Raw genomic sequence first — 23,008 nt, 5'->3', positions numbered from 1 at the left:
TCTAGGCCCACCCAGGTCTGTCAGGAAGATGCTAAAGCATCTTGGGCCCATGCATCTGTCTGTTCTGTGATACTGCCAAAAGTTTTGCCCCTTGAATGGCCAGCATTCCAACTTCCTCCGCTCTGGACCCAGGTTTTAACCAAGCTTCATGGGCGTTCTTTAGCACACAGAACCTCAAGGATGCTTTAGATGCAGGCTTTAACCTACATGTTCATTGTAAGAGTTCAAGTGAAAGTCCTCTCTGAGTGGGCCTTGGAAGGGAATGTGAACTTTCTATAGCTTCCTCATAATACTGTTTTTGAATCCACTTTTCTTTCTTAGAATCACAACAACTGTTGCATGTAACATGGATCTGTCTAAATACCCCATGGACACACAGACATGCAAGTTGCAGCTGGAAAGCTGTAAGTATACATCCTACAGACTTCTGAGATGATTTTCCTGGGTTACTTAGGTCTGTGTATTCATGAAAAGTATCTCATACATAGTGACCTTTGTTTTCTTAATGTTGATTCATTGTGGATTCAGCCCTTCTGACTGTACTTCCAGACAGATTTAGAGACTTCTCAAAGACATGCCTAATATCTTTTGGGGAGAACCATTATGCATTAGTACCAGATATCTCCACCTGTGAGTGGACAAGAAAATCAAAGGAAATGCTTTAATGTAGTTGGCGGTCTAGGTCAGAGGTCAGCAAACAACACCTGGTGTGCCAAATCCAGCCCATCACCTGTTTCTGCAAAGGAAGTTTTACTGAAGCACAGTCATGCCCATGTACTTACATATTGTCTGTGGCTACTTTTGCACTGCAGTGGCAGAGTTGAGTATTTGTGATAGAGACCAGATGACCCAGAAAGCCTAAAGTGTTAATATTCTTCTTTGCTGCAGAGTTTTTAACAGGCTCTAATAAGCTACTTCCACGTGAAATTCCAAGAAGGAGTGGCAGCACTCCACAAACGTTTTAAACCATGGAATCTTCTTTCATGAGCGTTTTGTGGGACAATCATTTTATTAAAAACATTTTGGCGACAACAAATCTAGACTAGCCCCTGAGACCTAAACTTTTAATATTGAATTTATGCCATCTATCTGGTTACCAACTCTCAAAGGGTCTATGGTTCCAGATGAGTTCTATGACCATGTTCTTTGCCACCCACCCACCCTTACTCTCCCAACATCAAGTCAGCCACAGGTCCCAGTAGAAGCTGATGAAAAAGGTCATGGACTTTTCATCAATGTACTCTTCATTTGTCAGCAAATATGTCCAGGGCTACCTTTTTAGGTCTAGAAAATCACAAAGGCTTTATTTTATTTCTTTTTTCTATGCAAAGCACTGTGATAATAAGAAAAACCTCACTCTCCATTGCAAAGGAAGTAGAGAGGCTAGTGGAGAAAGACTTCTTGGAGGAGGTAACAAAATGCATTTTGTGACCTCAATCTGCTGTTGCCCCAGTCTCCTTGACCGAACAACTTTTTTGTTAACAATAATAGTAATAATAATAGTAATAAATGGACTGGGCACAGTGGCTCACGCCTATAATCCCAGCTCTTTGGGAGGCCAAGGTGGACATATCACTTGACGTCTGGAGTTCAAGACCAGCCTGACCAACATGGTGAAACCCCATCTCTACTAAAAATACAAAAATTAGCCAGGTGTGGTGGTGGGTGCCTGTAATTCCAGCTACTTGGGAGACTGAGGCAGGAGAATCACTTGAACCCAGGAGGTGGAGGTTGCAGTGAGCCAAGATCGCGCCACTGCACTCCAGCCTGGGTAACAGAGCTTGAAGCTGGGAGGCGGAGGTTGCAGTGAGCCAAGATCGCGCCACTGCACTCCAGCCTGGGCAACAAGCAAGAATAAGACTCCATCTCAAACAAAAAATATATATATAGTAATAAATATTCTTTTCCCAATAAATACTGTAGCATTCATTTAACAATTGCTTAACCCATGTCTGGCACTGTACTAGATACCTTCCAAACAATCCTGATATGTGTATATATTGTTTTTCCCATCTTGCAGATAGAAAAAATAGGATTTGGCAACTTTCCCAATGGAAAGTTAAGTAACCACACTGGGACTTGAACCCAGGTAGAATGGCCCCAACGTCCAAAGTTCCCTGAACTCTAATAGCCCTTCCACTGGGCTGGAGAGTCACACAGGAAGTTTGTTCCAGTGGCTTGTTTGTGATCTGAGCTGCTTATTTTTCCTGAGTATACCATAAAGTGCTTTTAAACTGTAATATGGGGATAATGAAAATCTTTTAATAACTCCTTTCCAGTTTCTCCAGTGTCCATTTATTATCATCATTGTTCCCCAAATTGAGTAACCATGTGACGCTTTTGTTGGATTCCCCAAATCCTGCCAGAATGTTCAACTGAATAGCAACCTGATTACTACACAGTGGTCCCAGACATATCCCTGTGCCAGTTCCCTTGCATTACTTAGGACCAAGACCAGTGTTTGTCCTTTCCTGTGTCTGTTAAGGAAAGTCTTTTTTTCTCTAATACTTTAGTTTTATATATTGTCCCACTAACGTCTCCAGCCAGTCTGGATAACTGGTGGGTTCCATCTGTCTATCCTCATATAAATACATTCAATTCATCCATTCAACCATTAAATGACTGTTCTATGTGAGGTACTGTGGTAGATATTTGCAATACACAGATAAAAGCAATGTTCCAGTCTTCGAGAACTCTAGAGTCTAATAGAGGGTGTGGGACTTTAAATAATTACAACGGAATGAGTTACAACAATGAAAAGTAATAGGGGTATCAGAGTAATAGGGGTATCCTAGGTAATAGTGTCACTTGGAATGAGACGTACTTGGAAAAGTAATAGGGGTATCCTAGGTAAAGTGTCACTTGGAATGAGACGTAGGGGATCAGCTGGAATGGACCAAGAGACAAGGAGTGGGACTCAGAATCTACTAAGATGCGGATTATGTACAAGGAACACAGCAGAAGGAATGGCAAATATGCAAAGCCATCCTTGACATTTATCACTCGTGCTTCCAACTTTTAAAAGAGATTGCTTGATAGATATAAAGCTCTTACAGTCATGCCAGTAAATGGGCATCTAAACTGTCATCTGGGGGTTTGCCTGTGATGAAGAATGAAGTTAATGTGTGATGAATGACCTCCCCAGCATTGTTAAGTAATCTCCATTGTTCCTTAGTAAACCCCTCCGAAATGCCCACCAAACTTGGGCACCTGTGATAGGCAAACAACATTGCAGATATGATTTATGAAGGCATGAAGGCAGGGCTTGTGTGTGGAGGAGGAAACTATAGTCAAGCTCTGGAGAGCAGTGGGCACTCCTTACATAAGGTCACAAGTGGGCAACATCTGAGAAGCACAGCCATTATGAAGCAGAAGCCATTTTTCAGAAGCATACATTTAATTAAAGACCCAGACAAACAGATTAATTATCTCATTGATTAAATGCATGCAGAACCTTCTTGAAGCAATACAGCTGTTTGTTGGCGGAATAAAACTTGAGGTTATCAAAAAGAGAACTCATTTTCAGTTCCACGTGGAAAAAGCAATTACCTTCCATGTATCATGGCTGGGCTCATCTCAAATCCCAGGAGAGAGATTCTCCTGGAAACCTCAGCCTCTGTTTCACAAAGACCATCCCCAGTGAGCGGAGGGAGCTTTCTCTGAATGTTTATTAGTGGCGTTTGGGTATAGAAACCTCATTATGGGTTTTTTTCTAAGTGCCATCTCTAGAAAAGAACTGATACCATCCCATAGTTTTCCTTATTCACCCAGGGACAGAGAGACCATAATGTAATGATTGTATGTGTTTACTAGTTGTAAAGGCAGAGTGTCCAGGTAGAAACTTGTACTACCCACTTTCATAGATTTTTTTTTTTTTTAAATGTGGGATGGTAGCCGTATTTAGACAGCTGACTTTAGTACACGTTTGGATGTTTCCGAGGAAAAGATCACAGACAATTTTTACCTGGAAATCCCCTAAGAGTTCATGACTATATTTCTCTTCCCTGGGGAGGGAGAGATAACCCTTGCTAGACAATGGATACCATACTGTGAGACTTAACAAAATGTTAGTTCCAACACCGGTATCACATTTCCTAGTAGCCTTTGAAAACGAAGGCAATAGAGCTTTATGTTTAAGATCACAGGTACTGAAATCACTGGGTTTTGCCATCACTAGCTCTGTGACTCTGGGTGAGTAACTAATGTCTCTGGACCTCAGTTTCCTATCTGTGAAGTGGGACGAATAATAGTATCTGGCTCAGAGTTGTTTTGTAACAGCTTTATTGAGGTATAACTTATATACCATAAAATCCACCCATGTTAATTGTACAATTCAAAGATTTTTAGTACATTTCCAAATAGTGCAACCATCACCACATGCCACTGTTAGAATATTTCCATCACCCCAAAGAGACCCCTGTACCCCTCTGCAGCCATGCCTCTTTCCCATCACTAGCTCCCAGGCAACAACTAACCTACTTGCTGTCTGTATGAATGTGTCTTTTCTGGATATTTCATATAAATGGAATCATGCACTATGTGGTTGGTTGGTAGGTTGGTTGGTTGGTTGGTTGGTTTTGAGGTAGAGTTTTGCTCTTGTTGTCCAGGCTGGAGTGCAATGGTGCAATCTAGGCTCACTGCAACCTCCGCCTCCCGGGTTCAAGTGATTCTCCTATCTCAGTCTCCCAAGTAGCTGGCACGTGCTGGCACGTGCTGCCATGCCTGGCTAATTTTTGTATTTTTAGTAGAGACAGGGTTTCACCATGTTGGCCAGGCTGGTCTCAAACTCCTGACCTCAGGTGATCCACCCGCCTCGGCCTCCCACAGTGCTGGGATTACAGGCATGAGCCACCACGCCCAGCCCTATGTGGTCTTTTGCATCTGGTTTCTTTCACTTAGCATGTTTCTGAGGTTCACACATGTTATGGCATGCATCAGTACTTTATTCCTTTTTATTACTGAGTAGCATTCTTTTGTATGCATATATACATATATATATATTCATGTGAGAGATATATATCACACTTTATTTATTGATTCATCAGTTGATGGACATTTGGTTTCCACCCTTTGGCTATTATGAGTAGTGCTGCTATGAAAACTGTTGTGTGAGTCTTTGTGTGGACCTGATTTCATTTATCTTGGACAGACACCTAGGAGTGGAATGCTGGGTCAAATGGTAAATTTATATTTAAGTTTTTAAGAAATTGTTACCGCATTAGTGTTTTCCAAAGTGGTTGTACCATTTCACATTCCCACTAGCTAATGTTCCAGCTTCTCCATGTGCTGGCCTTTGTTATTGTCTGTCTTTCTTATTACAGCCATTCTAATGGGTATGAGGCGTATTATTGTGGTTTTGATTTGCATTTCCCTAACGACTAGTGATGTTGAGTATCTTTTTGTTGGCTTATGAACTGTTCATATATCTTCTCAAAGAGCTATATTGAGGGTTAAGTGAGATGATAATGTTGTAAAGCACTTGGAAATGCAATCGCTTATTAAATCATAAGTATTATTATCATCATCACTCATAGACTTTGGGATTGAACTTTCCTAAGGTAACTCTTTCTTGCTTGCCTTATTATCCTGAGAAAGTTATGCAACCCCTCTGAATCTGAGTTTTCAAGAATAATGTGGGAAAATCATTATAGTGACTCAGTTCCATGGAACAGCATTTATTGAATAATAACATTTCAGGAAAAAAAATAAGCTCTACTATATATAAAAATACATATATACACTAATATATATATTATATAGATATGAATCAACTACAAGATGCAGTTCAATTTCAGAAAATGTAAAGAAATATCCATCTTAGAATTGAAGAAATATAGAAATGGCTACTTTGCAAGTTTACAAGAACATTAGTGACATAATGTATAAAGTACTTATAAATGTTCAAAAGGTAACTATTGTTACTATTGTCAACTATATTAATTAAACTGCTTTGAGACTTATCTAACATGCATTTTTACATGCTTTAATAAAGCAAGTTTTTTGTTTTTGCTTTTGTATGTATGCCAATATGGAAATATGAAGAGATCAGTTCTTAAGTCCCTGAAAATATCATCAGAGCTATTATACAATCTTGAAAGGCAGTATCTTTGTGTGTTCACAGATATGTGCTTAATAAATGTAATTTAAATAATGAGGGAGGCCACTTCTAATGACTTATCATCCAGCAGGTCTACGCAATACCTAACACAGGACAAGCTCTCAATTGACGGCAAATTGTCCTAGCAGGTCACTTCATTCAGAGCAGACATTGCAACTGCACTTGGGAAATCATGCCAAGTTCTGCATGGGATTGTCCTTGGGCTTATCACCATGAAGAAGGAACTCATGCTGTCTCCGTATCACAGCAGTTTTCAGACCAGTTCAATCTGTAACACGCTTGCACTGACCAGGGCTCCATTTCATTTGCCAGGGGGCTACGATGGAAATGACGTGGAGTTCACCTGGCTGAGAGGGAATGACTCTGTGCGTGGGCTGGAACACCTGCGGCTTGCTCAGTACACCATAGAGCGGTATTTCACCTTAGTCACCAGATCGCAGCAGGAGACAGGTAACTCATGTGACAAACTGTATGAAATAAAAATAAGTGAACTGAGGTGTAAGGTTGCTCTCTAAGTCAGAAATAACATCTGCTCACTTTACCTCTTTGGGATGCAGTGGAGAGGGACAGTAGGGTTTGGGCTGAGCAATTCCACTTCCTCCACACCCAGTATTAAAATGGTCCACTGAGGAACAGACCTCTGGACCAGCTCTGAAGCCTTGCACCATGTACCTCCAGATATTTGCTAATGATTGCTCAAATTCCATGCCTCCCTCATGCATAAAATTTATTCATATTTCTAACTGGAACACTGGTTCTTTAACACTGAAGAATGAAAATAAGAATACAGCTCAAAGATGAAGACAGCAGCAATGCTCAACAAGAGCACGAAAACCCTAATTATTGCAAACGTGGCAGGAAGTATTACTTACTCATTTCATTTACCAGAAATGCATTTCTTGGTCTTTGGTGATTTTACAAAGACATGTTTTGAAAGATGTGATGTTATATGTAAGCAGCAGGTATTTTCCTCTCACTTCCTTATGATAATATTAAGAATGCTTATTCTTATCCATATTTGTACCCTAAAAAATTACTGCATATTTTATTTTATTTTATTTTATTTTTTTGAGAATTTGAGACAAAGTCTGTCACCCAGGCTGGAGTGCAGTGGCACGATCTCAGCTCACTGCAACCTTCGCCTCCCAGGCTCAAGTGATTCTTGTGCCTCAGCCTCCTGAGTAGCTGGGATTTCAGGCATGCTTCAGCATGAAAGGCTAATTTTTGTATTTTTGGTAGAGAGGTGGTTTTGCCATGTTGGCCAGGCTGGTCTCGAACTCCTGACCTCAAGTGATCCGCCTGCCTTGGCCTCCCAAAGTGCTGGGATTACAGGCATGAGCCGCTGGGCCCAGCCTACTGTGTATTCTGTGTATTTTAGTTGAACCTAGATGACATTAAAAATATATGTCACACCAAGATCATGGCTACATGAAAATTAGAAATTAAAGGCTATGTATAGAGAAAAGACTGGAATGGAAGAAAAGGTGATTTTTTCCCCCTATTTTTCTTATTTTCCAAATTTTTCTTTTCTTTCTTCTTTTATTTATTTACTTATTTTTTTTTATTTTATTTTCTTGAGACAGTGTTTCACTCTAGTGTCACCTAGGCTGGAGTGCAGTGGCGCAATCTCAGCTCACTGCAACCTTCACCTCCTGGGCTCAAGTGATCTTCCCACCTCAGTCTCCCTGGTAGCTGGGACTACAGGTGTGTGCCATCACACCTGGGTAATTTTTTGTATTTTTTGTAGAGACGAGGTTTCATCATGTTCCCAGGCTGGTCTCGAACTCCTGAGCTCCAGCAACCCACCTGCCTTGGCCTCCCAAAGTGCTGGGATTACAGGCATGAGCCACCATGCCTGGCCTTATTTTCCAAATTTTAAGTAATTATCATGTATTATTTTTGTAATGGGCAAATAAATACACTTTATTTTTAAAGACAACTTTGTAAATTAGGGCTATGCTGTCAACCAAATCTGGATTCCCAAATTGTGTTCATATTAAAAATGGCTTCAGTTTTCAAAATTATGTAATCTCATGTAGCACATAATACCCCCTTCAGGTACAAAAGAGGGTCGTTATTTAGTCAAATATTGATTCTAAGGTTTGCTTGTTTGTTTTTAAAATATTGACTTTCAAAATCAAAGAAATAAAGCAGGCAGTGTAGACTGATAAAACATCCCTGGACCAACAGGTGAAAGACCCGGTTTTTATTCTTTCTTCTAACATCAACTCCAGGTCCTTTTCAAATCACTAAAACTCCCTGTGTCTCAATTTAGCCATCAATAAAGTAAAATAATAAGTAATCTCTAGGGTCTCATCAAGTTCTAAAAGTACGTATTTTTATTCTATACTATAATTATCCAGGCATATGTCTGTTGTTTAGTTATTTAATGGTATAATTTCTAATTTCAGGCTTTAATTTGGGGGTAACAGGGGGTTGGAGCAGCTCCCATTCACTATCCTGCTTTTCCCCAATACCAATCTAAGCCAGACTTTTCCTGTTCCCAGAGAATAACTTCTTCATTCATCCATCCACACCAGTGCTGGCTGCTACTGCTCACCTCCCCATAATAGAAGCACAGCAGGAGCAGAGCTTGGGACTCCAACCCATGGACACATGTTTTGTGCTACAGTAGCCTATTTGCCACACAGAATTTTGTTAATGATAGCTCTCTAACACATGCCTTTCCCACATCTAGAATACACTGTTTCCTAAGGATGGCCCTGAAGTAGTATAAAACCTGGGGTGCCTCTGAAATCATCAAAAATTCACTTAAATTTAGTAGGTCCATTAGGTCTATTCCATAGTATTCCTTGAGAAACAGATGGTCACAGGTAATCTTCATTAAATGGGTATTTATTGAACAACTACTTTGTGAGTGCAGAACTGAAAGATTCAGTGTTTGCCCCCAAGGGACTCACTGTCTAGTGAGGCAGACGTCAAGAAAACCAGTATTGATTGCACTGCTGTAGGAATACTGTGATACAGAAAAGCCCAAGATGGACATGAGGCAGAGCAGTGCCCCTGTAAATCCCATTCAATGCAACAGCAATGTCTCCTGCGGAAATCATAATGACAGTTCATACAGAACCAGATTTTGATCAATGACAGAGGGCTTAATGTACATATAGTTAAGTTAAGCATCCCATAAAGAAACCACTTGCTACATGAACAGACACAATTTCCTATCCGTTGTTTACCCTTTCAGGAAATTACACTAGATTGATCTTACAATTTGAGCTTCGGAGGAATGTTCTGTATTTCATTTTGGAAACCTACGTTCCTTCCACTTTCCTGGTGGTGTTGTCCTGGGTTTCATTTTGGATCTCCCTCGATTCAGTCCCTGCAAGAACCTGCATTGGTAAGCAGCTCTCACAGGAGACTTCTAAGAACTGGCTTGTCAGGTACTTGCTTTTTTTTCCTTTTACCATTGTCTTCATTAATATTCCTAAGGCAGTTCCAACAGTTGTTTTCTTGGGAGATTCTTTTACAGAGAAAGAGAGAGACAGAAAGAGACTACTTTAGGAGTGTGGGTTTGTTGTTGGTGTTGTTTGGATGGTTGGTTGGTTTTTTTTTTTTTTTTTGGAGACGGAATTTCACTCTTGTCGCCCAGGTTGGAGTGGAGTGGCGTGATCTCGGCTCACTGCAACCTCAGCCTTCCAGGCTCAAGTGACTCTCCTGCCTTAGAATCCCAGGTAGCTGAGAATATAGGCATGTGCCATCATGCCTGACTTATTTTTGTATTTTTAGTAGAGATGGGGTTTCACCATGCTGTCCAGGCTGGTCCTGAACTCCTGACCTCAAGTGATCTGCCCACCTTGGCCTCCCAAAGTGCTGGGATTACAGGTGTGAGCCACCATGCCGTGCCAGGAGTGGTGCATTTTTAAACTTAAGTTTTACAGTGACAAGTAAGCGATCATTGTGCTTAGATGGTCTATTGTCAGTTCTTTTGCATACTGATCACCCCCTCCCAGGAGAAGACAGAACGTGAAACACTTAAAAAAACACATCACTCATATCTGTACAAAATGGACAAATCAACCCTGTTCTAGAAGGTCACAGACTTTTCAAAATGAGATGCATTCCATTTCTGGGTCTTGTCCTCACCCTGCCAATTCTCAAACGGGGACACTCTACCAGGCTATGGTGGAGGGCTAACCAGTCACTTTGTAGGAACGTCCCCTGTCTGTTTTCCCAGGAGTGACGACTGTGTTATCAATGACCACACTGATGATCGGGTCCCGCACTTCTCTTCCCAACACCAACTGCTTCATAAAGGCCATCGATGTGTACCTGGGGATCTGCTTTAGCTTCGTGTTTGGGGCCTTGCTGGAATACGCAGTTGCTCACTACAGTTCCTTACAGCAGATGGCAGCCAAAGATAGGGTAAGAGTCTTGAGGGCCCTGTGTACGATCCATCACTGGTGCCAAGTGCTGGTCTGTAGACATGGGCTGGACCTGGCTCCTATCCCCACCCCACCCCACCCCCAGTGATTCCTGTGCTCCAGAGAGTCTTATCCTTGTTCAGGTGGGAGCAGCTGGAAGTCATGGTGCTCCTTGAAAAAGACCATTCTTTTCACCAAATACAATGAGATATTAATATGTTTAATTTTCCAGAAGAAAATATGTTATCTGTATGCAGCATAAAATCACAACCTCAGGAGCAAGCATCCACGAAGAATCCAATATGAAACAAAGCATGATCAGCTGCTTGCAAGCTTCAGATTAATATATATTTACTTAAAATGTAATTCTTTGGTTGTATTATTGTATTCTTAAATTATACAAGTAATGCTTTACTAAAAATGTATGGAAATATTAGATGGTGACAAATTTCTTGGTTAGCATATTTTTCTGCTAATTGAGAAAAACTGTCATTATTTGGTTTAGCAGTGGAACACTGTAGTCCAGCTCTCTAAATAATAATAATAGTCATTATTTATCAAGCATTTACATGTGCCAGACACAGTAACAAGCCTTTTGCAAATATTATATTATTGTAAATGCTCATAACAACCCAATGAGGTTATCTCCCTTTTAAAATTTATGAAATCTGATAACAAGAAGGGAAAGAGACTTACTGCAGGGGATATAGATACTAAGAGGTAGAGCTGGGATTCCAACCTAAACCTACTTGGTTCCAAAGCCTGGCACTTATTGGCTATTCTCACTTACAGTGAGCATTGGACTATACTCTTAACTATCACTCTTTACAGGCCCATGGACCCCTAGTGTTATTTGGAAGCCAAATTTGATAGATAATGGCATACTAAAGTTCATACTAAGAAGCAAGAAAATGATAGGGATCCAGTTCAGAAGAGGTGCCCACCTTTAGCAAAGTGCTAGGACCACAAAGGGTCTAATCGTGAAGAATGAGGAATCAAAATGACCCAAAGGTCCAGTTGCTTTTTCCCTTGTGTTTGGCTACAGTGAGTAATGTTTCACAATCATGTCATCCAAGCACCAAAGGCCAATGACCATGTGTGCCAGCCAAAGAGGAACATGGCTTTCATTTATTTTGTTCTCTTAGGCTTCCTTATGAGGAAAGAAGGAAGTTGAATTACCGCCCCCCCCCAAAAAAAATCTGGATTTGCTAGATTGGCAAAATGGGGATTGGTGAAATACTGACAGCCTCCTCTGAAGACACCAGAAAGCCCTTATTTTGCTGTGTATGTGATAATCACTGCACTATGGAGTGATCGCTGTGTCCTAAACATCCATCAACATCTCCTTTAGTTCATCCAACAACACAATGAAATGAGCAGCATTGTTATCCCAATTTTACTCTTGAGAAATCTACCACTCATTGATGTGGCAAATTTCTCAAGAGTAAAATTGTGATAATAATGGTACTCATTTCATTGTCCTATACAGTGACATGGTAACTCCCATAAGACCCCACACCTAGCAAGTGGCCTGGCCAAGGATCCAAAGCACACTCTCTCTGCCTTCACTGCACTCCCACATTCCTGGGAGTTGACCCCAGCCATGTTGGAGAATGACAACTCCTTGCAATGGCAGGGAGCATCACTCTTTCTGCTTTTGTGGCAAAGCCTTTAAGACACAGCTGATTTCTATTATCTCTCATAATCAGTTACTCCCTTCCCCCTGGAGCAGAATTGAAGTCATCAAACACCTACCAGATGCTTTCCATTTATTACCATTTAATCTTCCCATCAGTCTCAAGATGGCAATACCAATCACCATTTGGCAGGTGAGGAAATCGAGTCTTAGAGGGATTGAGGTGACTAAAGTTTCACAATAGTGAAAGGCCGAATGGAATTTGAACCCACGTCCACTAACTTCAAAGCTTGAGTATTTTGCATCTGGCACACTGCTCAGGATATCTACAGTGGGCCGTGGTTACTCCTCCTGTTATATGTGCTGGTGACTTATAAATAGGTATCTCCAAACAGGGTAACAGGACTCCAAGCCTGGCTTATTGGCCAGTTTCTGAAGCACTCAATGCCACTCTCTATTAAGCCTAATTATTCAATCCTTGGGCCTCTAAATTTTTATTAGCTCATTACCTACTTATTTATTTTGCTAAGTCAAGTCTTTTAAGCTAACTGCATTGTCTATGAACTAGGGGACAACAAAGGAAGTGGAAGAAGTCAGTATTACTAACATCATCAACAGCTCCATCTCCAGCTTTAAACGGAAGATCAGCTTTGCCAGCATTGAAATTTCCAGTGACAATGTTGACTACAGTGACTTGACAATGAAAACCAGCGACAAGTTCAAGTTTGTCTTCCGCGAAAAGATGGGCAGGATTGTTGATTATTTCACAATTCAAAACCCCAGTAATGTTGATCGCTATTCCAAACTACTGTTTCCTTTGATTTTTATGCTAGCCAATGTATTTTACTGGGCATACTACATGTATTTTTGAGTCGATGTTAAATTTCTTGCATGCCATAGGTCTTCAACAGGACAAGATAATGATGTAAATGGTATTTTAGGTCAAGTGTGCACCCACATCCAATGGTGCTACAAGTGACTAAAATAATATTTGAGCCTTTCTGCTCAAAGAATGAACCCCCAACCATTATTCTAAGCTGTGTAGAAGTCCTAGCATTACAGGATCTTGTAATAGAAATATCAGTCCATTCCTCTTTCATCTTAATTAAGGACATCCCCATGGAGCCCAAGATTACAAATGTACTCAGGGCTGTTTACTCGGTGGCTCCCTGGTTTGCATTTACCTCGTATAAAGAATGGGAAGGAGACTATTGGGTAACCCTCAAGTGTCAGAAGTTGTTTCTAAAGTAATCATACATGTTTTACTAAAGCTCTGCAGTGCTTATAAAATACATTGCTGCCTATTTAGGGAGTAACATTTTCTAGTTTTTGTTTCTGGTTAAAATGAAATATGGGCTTATGTCAATTCATTGGAAGTCAGTGCACTAACTCAATACCAAGATGAGTTTTTAAATAATGAATATTACTTAATACCACAACAGAATTATCCCCAAATTCCAGTAAGTCCTATCACTGAAAATTCAAACTTAAGTGAAGAAAAAGTGAGTAGATCAATAATCTAAATGAATTCCTCGGTTCTAAGGTACAACGGATTCCCCACACTGGAAGGACTGTGAGGCTTTATTCCCCCACTACACATATCTTATCATTTTATTATTATACACACATCCATCCTAAACAACATCCACCCTAAACAATACTAAAGCCCCTTTCCCACACATGGATGGAAATGGAAGATTTTTTTTTTTAACTTGTTCTAGAAGTCTTAATATGGGCTGTTGCCATGAAGGCTTGTAGAATTGAGTCCATTTCCTAGCTGCCTTTATTCATGTACTGATGGGGTACTAAAAGTGCTGGGTTGACTCGGAGAGTCGCTGTCATTCTGTCATTGCTGTTACTCTAACACTGAGCAACACTTTCCCGGGGGCAGATCCCCTATATCATTCCAAGAGGAGCATTCATCCCTTTGCTCTAATGATCAGGAATGATGCTTATTAGAAAACAAACTGCATGACCCAGGAACAAGTGGCTTAGCTTAAGTAAACTTGACTTTGCTCGGATCCCGGATCCTTCCAGCTGGTCTACTCTGAGTGGCTTATCCTGCATGAGCAGGAGCATGCTGGCCCTGAGTACTGAACTTTCTGAGTAACAGTGAGATATGTTACAGAACCTGTGTTCAGGTTGCAGGTGAGCTGTCCTCTCCAAATCCAGCCAGAGATGCACATTCCTTGGCCAGGCTCAGCCAACAGTACCAAAAGTGATTTTTTGAGAGTGCCAGGGTGAAGGCTTCCAGTTCAGCCTCAGTTATTTTAGACAATCTCGCCATCTTTAATTTCTTAGCTTCCTGTTCTAATAAATGCATGGCTTTACCTTTCCTGTCAGAAATAAACCATGGCTCTAAACGATGATTTCTCTTCTGTAACTCCCTATAGCCGCAGGTTCTCATTCTTTTTCCCATTATACTTCTCACGATTCAGTTTCTGTGAGTTTGATCACCTGATTTTTTAACAAAATGTTTCTAATGGGAATGAGTGGGGGTGCTGGTGAAAAGAGGTGAAATGTGGTTGTATGAGCCAATCATATTTGTGATTTTTTTTAAAACAAGTTTAAAAGGAAATATCTGTTCTGAAACCCCATTTAAGCATTATATGAAAACAATGATAAAGATGTGAAACTGTGAAATAAATATACCATATTAGCTACCTACCAAATCAAGTGGTCATCTATAGAATGATTGTTATAAGATCCAATTTGGAGAAGGTATGTGTCACAGTGCAAAGTCAGTGGGCTCACATTCTTCTATCCTCATGTCCCCCCAACCCCAGACAGTACACATATATGTTCACGACACACATACTAACCCTGTCATTAATATCTTCTGCCAAGCAAATAGTAAATGCTGGTGACACAGCCAATGTTTTCTTTGACATCACGGCACCACAACACTTGCCTTGCAGTTAAACAATTGAGCCTAGTGATAGTGAGAAAGCCAATTCTCGAAAAATGTCACAGATTTTCTTCTAAGCATTCTTTATCACTTGAAATTCTCTTTTTTGTTGTTGAATGATGTTTTTATAATTTGAGAATACACTTTGTGGCGGGAACATCAATTCTTAGATTTTGTGTCACTCTGCACTAAAGTGTAGCTACTACATTAGAGTTCTCAGTAAAAACTTATAATATTCTAAATCTGTCCCTCGTATCCCCTACCCAGAGCAGTCCCACTGATCGTGTTGTTCAAAATGTTTACTTCTTGCGTGAAAATATCAAGAACAATCTCACCAAATTTCCAAAGGATATGAAACTAGCTAGGGCTGGGAATATTCTAAGTCATAGAAATATAATTATTAGGTAACCTGCTACTGAGACTAGCAATAGTCTCAATATAAGAAATCATACAAATATAGGAAGACACTCAATAGCAACTAAATGGCAGATGGTTCATTTCAAATGAAAGGGAGAAATGACGGTGGGGCATTGTGGCTCACACCTGTAATCCCAGTACTTTGGGAGGCTGAGGCGGATGAATCACTTGAGGTCAGGAGTTCGAGACCAGCCTAGGCAACACAGTGAAACCCGTCTCTACTGAAAATAGAAAAAATTAGCTGGGCGTGGTGGCAGGTGCCTGTAATCACAGCTACTTGGGAGGCTAAGGCAAGAGAATTGCTTGAACCCAAGAGGTAGAGGTTGCAGTGAGCTGAGATCATACCCCTGCACTCCAGCCTAGGCGACAGAGTGAGGCTCCATCTAGGAAGAAAGAAAGAAAGAGAGACGGAAAGAAAGAGAGAAAGAGAGAGAGAGAAAGGAAGGAAGGAAGGAAGGAAGGAAGGAAGGAAGGAAGGAAGGAAGGAAGGAGGGAAGGAAGGAAGGGAGGAAGGAAGGGAAAAGAAAAGAAAAGAAAGAAAAGAAAAGAAAAAAGAAAAGAAAAGAGAAAAAAAAGGGAGAAATGAGCATAGCGGAAAAGGGCTGGAGATTACAGTAGACCTCAAGCTGGAAATGAGCAGGCAATGCAAAGGAGTCCCCATCAAAGAAAAGTATAGGATGGCTTTCAGTGCCAGGTGATATGGTTTGGTTCCGTGTTCCCTCCCAAATTTCATCTCGAATTGTAATCCCCACATGTTGAGGGAGGGACCTGGTGGGAGGTGATTGGATCATGGGGTGGTTTCTCCCATGCTGTTCTCATGATAGTGAGTTTTCACTTCTTTGCTCTCGCTCTCTCCTGCTGTCATGTAAGACGTGCCTTGCTTCCCCTTTGCCTTCCACCATGATTGTAAGTTTTCTGAAGCCTCCCCAGCCATGCAGAACTGTGAGTCAATTAAGCCTTTTTTGTTTATAAATTACCCAGTCTCAGGTAATATCTTTATAGAAGTGTGAAAATGAACTAATACATCAGGCAAATGTAGTGACAAGCATAGAGATCTGCAGTTAGTGGGAGTTCGAGATCAAGATATGGTCTTCGGTCAAGTGCAGCGGCTCATGCCTGTAATCCCAGCACTTCGGGAGGCCAAGGTGGGTGGATCATGAGGTCAGGAGATCAAGACCATTCTGGATAACACGGTGAAACCCCGTCTCTACCAAAAATACAAAAAAATTAGCCGGGCGTGGTGGCACATGCCTGTAGTCCCAGCTACTCGGGAGGCTGAGGCAGGAGAATTGCTTGAACCCAGGATGGCAGTGAGCCGAGATGGCGCCACTCCACTCCAGCCTGGTGACAGAGTGAGACTCCATCTCAAAAACAAAGAAAAAAAAAAAGATATGGTCTTTCTTCAATGTTGTGCCTTACTCTTACACATAGAGAGCAGTTCTTCTCAGCTGCTGGCCCATTGTGAATTTTTATCAGTTTATTTACTGCCAAAGTTCCTTGCTTTTTAAAACGTACACATTTTAAAAATTGTCTCTTAACAGACAAGGAACTACACCCTAATACATGATCAATGTAAGTTATGTGTGATACTTTTAAAAGAAAAAAATTGAAAACATGTTTACTCTATTTTTAATATTAAATATATATTAAATTACATATAATTTTCAACAGTTTTGTAAATAATTTAAATATAATATCAGACTGTAGTATATTTGGGTTGAAAAACGCTGAGTTCAATTTTGGCCCATACTTCTAGGGATGTACAGAAATGGGGAAAGAGAGAAGAATGACAGAAATGACTTAAATAATAGAAAACAAGTCCAACAAGAAGAAGCTTTTGTACCTTGGAAAGGACTGTCATTATCAGGTTCAAGAGAAATTTTGTGAAAGGGACATGCTGTTGCATTATTCACCTGAATAAGTGAACTGAATAAAAGTAAGTAGGCATAAACGCACCTTAGAGAAAGCCTAATTGTTTAGAAGGAAGAAAATGTGCAGGTTGAATAATGAAATGCTCAGATTCTCCATCTGGAAATTTCCCATGAGAATAAAGAATCATCTCTCCCTTTGATTTTGCCATCCACCTGCCTGAAAGCAGATGGCTGTATTTTACCAGGTAATCTTGGAAAGTTGTAGATGCAGGAAGATGCCTCTGGCTGCAGAAAATTAAAGTGTCAAAGTATTGCTAACATAAAACGAATGCCTAAGAATATTCCTGGTGGCCCACAAGGTTGAACTTCAAAATTATGATTTCTTTTGGGGGAATCTGAAGTGGAATCACGTGATTCATAGCTTTCAGTGACTTGGCTATGATATGAAACTTAACCATCCAATATCATTTCTTATAACTGTGCCTTCCCAGACATTAGATAAAATGCAATCCTATTTGAAAACTAGAAAAGAGAATAGAACATGAAAAGTGAGTAAATAGCTCTCTGATGGTCCAATGTCTCTGTAATCTTTGAGAACATCTGCATTTACAAGCCAGCTAGCTATTCCTCTCTCAGTGAAGATGAAAGCCAAGGGTTAAAGAGTTGTAGAGCTAGGCAATGTTGTGTATCTTTTTGCTGTAATACATTATAGCCATGAGTACAACTATATGCATAGTCCTGTGAATCCTCCTAGTGAATCATCAAACCCAGCCAGTGGTCGTGGGGACTCTGGACACACAGGCTTTGAAGCAGTCGTTCCTGAATCCATCTGATCACAAGAGTCACTGGTGGAGCTTCATAGACAACCGACCCCAGAGTCTCAACTCAAACTTACGGACTCAAGACCTATATTTTTCCAAGCTCTCCAGATGTGAAGCCAGATGGGAAGACAGATGCCACAGGCCTTAGTGGAAAAGACAACAACTTCATGAAAACTATATTTTCAGGAGGGTGAAATAATAGTGTGTCTGCCACATGGAAAAGTCCAACAGGATAAAACTATTTAATATGAATAATACATAGATCAGACAGAAAGCAAATTTTTCCCTCTGTTTCATTAAATCTCCTGTTAGTCCCAAGAAAGAACAGGACATCTGATATGGTTTGGATTTGTGTCTCCACCCAAATCTCATGTCAAATTGCAATCTCCAATGTTGGAAGACGGGCCTGGTGGGAGGTGATTGGATCATGGGGGAGGACTTCCCCCTTGCTAGTCTCATGATGATGAGTTCTCACGAGACCTGGTTGTTTAAAATTGTGTAGCACCTCCCCCTTTTCTCTCTTCCTTCTGCTCCAGCCATGTAAGACGAGCCTGCTTCCCCTTCACCTTCTGCCATGACTGAAAGTTTCCTGAGGCCTCCCCAGCCATGCTTCCTGTATAGCCTGTGGAACCGTGAGCCAGTTAAACCTCTTTTCTTTATAAATTACCCAGTCTCAGGTAGTTCTTTATAGCAAAGCAAAAACAAACTAGTACAACATCTATTTCTGACGTGACCATAACATGACAAAAAAGCATCCAATGATAAATTTGTGGCTGAAAAGTGATGCAGGTATACAGGGATACAGCAGGTCTTTGTTGCAACTCCCAGTTTTTGAGATACTGAAATTTAACCTTAGTTAAAGTTAGTTTGAGTTTATATAAATCAATGAAAAACCTTCACAGGAATGCAAAAAGTTAGACTACCTGCAACCAAAGAGCCTGCTTTCTGTAACGGGTAGGAGGGGGCGGCTGGCTTGAATGAAGCCTCACAGGTAGCCCTCAAGGTCAGGGGTATGAGTCAAAAGCTTCGCTAAGAACTCTCAGAGTAATGAAAGGAGGGAGCACTCAGCTGAGAAATATGCGATCGTCAGAGTTGTGACACAAAAAGGCAACTCCAAATTTTTCCACAAAGAATGTAGTTGCATTCCATTTCAGACTTATCCCAAAAGACTAATCCAGTTTAATTTAATGTGGGAACCCAAGAATGAGAGTCAGACTTTCTTCTCCTTCTTAGGGCCTCTTTGAGTCTAGCCTGCCACTTTACTCTGTATCTGCACCCAAGGCAGAGGCCCACATTTTCTTTGTGGACTAAGACACTTGTGTAATTCCAAATTTTAGAAGTTTTGAAGCTGGGCTTTCAGGTTGAATACATCTATGGACACATTTAACAGACAAGAATTGTGGCTATGTCCTTAAAACATACAGAGATGAGGCATGAATGATGAATAGACAGTTGGTCTCTATGAAAATATTTCTTTTTAGGGGAAGTAGGCAAATATGTCTCTGATGGATTTGGCTTTTCAATAACAAATTATTGAACCAATTCACAAAAATATATCTTGAAGGATCGAAAAGCCCTCTTTCATAAATCAAATCATATCTGTGGAACAAAACAAAGGAAATGGGATGGGGTGACAGTGGAAACTGACAACCACAAATATCACCAGTAAAATTTAGACTCAGATGCCGTGGCATTTAGTGCCACAAACTTTAGAATGCAATAATAAAGTGAATTTTCAGAATGTAAAGAAGTCCCAGGAGAAATTATCCATTTAAAAATATATGAGATGTGCTTTTTCTGAGTTTGTATATTTCTTACATCCTAACAAAACATTCTGATTCATTTCACAGAGGGATTCAAAGGCAAATTCTCAACAAGGGAAATACAACTTTGTTTTTTATCTACTTCTTTAGGAATTTAATATAATTTATTAAGTTATTTTTCCACAAAGAATCTAGTTGCATTCCATTTCAGACTTATCCCAAAAGACTAATCCAGTTTAATTTAGAGTAGGAACCTAAGAATGAGAGTCAAGAGACCTGGACTCTACTATTAACTGAATCTCTATTGACTAAGTTTTGCAATATGTCAAAGGGAACAAATATATTCACCCTTTCTATCTCACAGGTTTGTAGTATGGTTAAAAATTAAGATTATAAATGTGAAAGTATTTTGGACACAGGATATCAGTCACACAAATGAGTCTTCATTAATTTGATACACGATTATACACATATTACCTACTCCCAGAAAATCAGTAGCTGGGACATGATGAAGTGCAACCAGCCTATATGACATGTTAGTAGAAAGGGTGGAAGACGACACAGGATGCGTCCAAAATCAGACAGGGCACAACCAAGACTAGCCGTGTCTCCTAAGCCTAGCATCTTTTCACTGATCCCATGACCTCCTCAAAGGATTCTGTGCACCCAGCTTCACGCTCAGCCTATGCAGAAGCAGTGCTGCAAGATTACAACATCTACAGTACAACAGCAAGCCGCGGCCTTATAAAGATTTAATGGCATTATCTGTGGCCTGTGTCTTGACGATCTCTCTCAATCTGCCAGGACTGTTCCACGCCTTCCCACACCCACTCACCAGAAATTTGAGGCAGGGGTATCTCTGGAATCTTTACTAGCAAAACAGATCATTCTTCCCTAGAAAGGACTTTTAAAGGCATTTGTTAACCTAGAGGACCCTGCTTTTCACCTCTTCCATCTGAAAGCTCCTGTGAAGGAGATCACAAAAGCCGGCATCTTGCCCACGATACATATTGGAGCAGCCTGGCTCGCTGCCCTGAGAACGCAGTTAACAAGAACATCCTATTTCATCTCTACAAAGGTGAAAGATCTCAGTTCATGATTCCTCTCAGCACTACACTGGTGATTGTTTTAAAAATGCATTTGTATGTATACACAATGCCTTCCATTGCAATGAATCTTTGACGTTTTTAAAGGTAAGTTGTATGTTCTGATACTATAAATGGTAGTAAAGGTATTTCAAATTATCTCCCATTTGCTTACTGTATTAACCAAGAGAGTACATAAAGGGCCATAAAGTTACATCTTTATCAGAAAAGCATATTGTGCTTTGGTAAGCACTGTGCTGTCACAGCACCACTGTCTGCTCAAAGTTTTATAATGCTTTCCAAATAGAACACAGGAGTAAAGGAACTTTTATGCAGTTTGCTGGGGGAAAATATTAAGAATAATCAGCATAGTGCAGTCCATCAGAGGTGTTTTTATTTTGCTTTTTCTCAGATAGAGACACTTGATGTTACAAGTTGCATGGAAGGACGGGAGTCCATAGTGTGTAAATGCTAGTTAATAGCTACAATTTTTTAGGTGACAACTAGGTACTAAGCCCCTCACCTACCCTATCTCTCATCCTGACAATAGTCCTATAAGGTAAATGATATTAATCCATTTTGCAGAGAGGAAAACAGTGATTCAAGGAGATTCAATGGCTGGCTCAAGGTTGTATAGTTGGGAAGTGGCAGAGCTTCAATTTGAACCCAGGTCTATTTGGCCTCAAAACATGTGCTTGGGCTGGGCACGGTGGCTCACGCCTGTAATCCCAGCACCCTGGGAGGCTGAGGTGGTCAGATCACCTGAGGTCAGTAGTTCGAGACCAGCCTGGCCAACATGGTGAAACCCCGTCGCTACTAAAAACACAAAAATTGGCCGGGCGTGGTGGCGCATGCCTGTAGTCCCAGCTACCTGGGAGGCTGAGGCAGGACAATCACTTGAACCTGAGAGCCAGAGGCTGCAGTGAGTTGAGATCATGCCACTGCACTCCAGCCTAGGCAATGAGAGTGAAACTCTGTCTCAAAAACAAGCAAACAAACAAACCTGTGCTTCATCCACCTCACCGTACTGCCTCATTCTTACAAGTTGCTAGAAGTCTCCAGAATCTGGATCCAAGTTAGACAATAATAGAAATGAAAGAAATGCAAGCAATAATAAGATCATGCCCCTTTCACTTTCCCACCTTAGAAATGTTCACTGAACTTTCCATCTCCAAAGCCAGTAACTCATAAGGGTGATGGGAAGAAACGAACTGACCCTGTGGAGAATTCAAGGAGTATACCAGAGCGGTTAGGAGGCTGGCTTTGACCTGAGTCAACTTAGGTTTCTGCGCTGGCTCTGCCTGTTACCAGCTAGCTGTGTGACCTGACTTAACCTCTTTGTACCTTATTTCCTTCTCTGTAAAATAGGAAAAAGTCCTCATAGGTTCCAATGATGCACTGTGTGCAGTGCACACAATGATACCGAGTGTGCAGAATGCTCACAGTTCCTGGCCTATTGTTGCGTGCTCCATAAATGTTATCTCTTTTTTATTGGAACTTTGGCTGTGAGGTTGCTATATAAAAATAAAAGGCACATTATTGGTGAAACAAAACAAAATTCACAGTTTCTGGCTTAACTGGTTTTTGTTGGCACCTAATGGCCGCACACCTCTTGATTTAAGAGAGCCTTAAAAACAAAGAGTGGATATCAAACACTGGGTTTCTATTTGCAAGGACAGATACTCTTTTTTGGGCTCAGCTAAAACTGAAGTCTAGTCAGACAGCCCAAATCAAAACCCGCTTTATTTCTCCTGCAAGTTTAAGTAGGAAATCAGTGCTGCTAAGAGTGTGAAGTGAAATCTCTAGAATTTATAATGAATGGGTCAGTCCCTGAACTGCACATTCCTCCCTTTCCTATTTTTACATATAAAATTTTAGCCATCATTTCCACCATTCCCAAACTCTTCTTTTAAAAAATTGTTCTAAATAATATTATTGAAAATAAAATAGCAGGCTATCAACATATAGAGCTGACATGGGGACCACATCTGGGTAGGTCTCCTT

The 23,008-nt window shown here is 40.6% G+C and overlaps 1 protein-coding gene across 1 annotated transcript in view; it reads left to right on the top strand.

The window, feature by feature from the left end:
• GABRP (gamma-aminobutyric acid (GABA) A receptor, pi) overlaps positions 1-14,811 on the top strand; it is a 28,211-nt gene extending 13,400 nt beyond the window's left edge. Inside the window, exons 7-11 of the mRNA XM_011968653.1 lie at positions 322-404; positions 6,431-6,568; positions 9,327-9,479; positions 10,317-10,504; positions 12,708-14,811. Coding sequence (XP_011824043.1) covers positions 322-404; positions 6,431-6,568; positions 9,327-9,479; positions 10,317-10,504; positions 12,708-13,010 — 865 coding nt within the window. The 3' untranslated portion in view covers positions 13,011-14,811. The remainder of the gene's footprint in view (positions 1-321; positions 405-6,430; positions 6,569-9,326; positions 9,480-10,316; positions 10,505-12,707) is intronic.
• Positions 14,812-23,008: the final 8,197 nt, after the last annotated feature.

The sequence above is a fragment of the Mandrillus leucophaeus genome, unplaced genomic scaffold, assembly GCF_000951045.1.
Source record: "Mandrillus leucophaeus isolate KB7577 unplaced genomic scaffold, Mleu.le_1.0 Scaffold855, whole genome shotgun sequence".
NCBI lineage: Eukaryota > Metazoa > Chordata > Mammalia > Primates > Cercopithecidae > Mandrillus > Mandrillus leucophaeus.
This window is presented reverse-complemented; position numbering and strand designations above follow the sequence as displayed.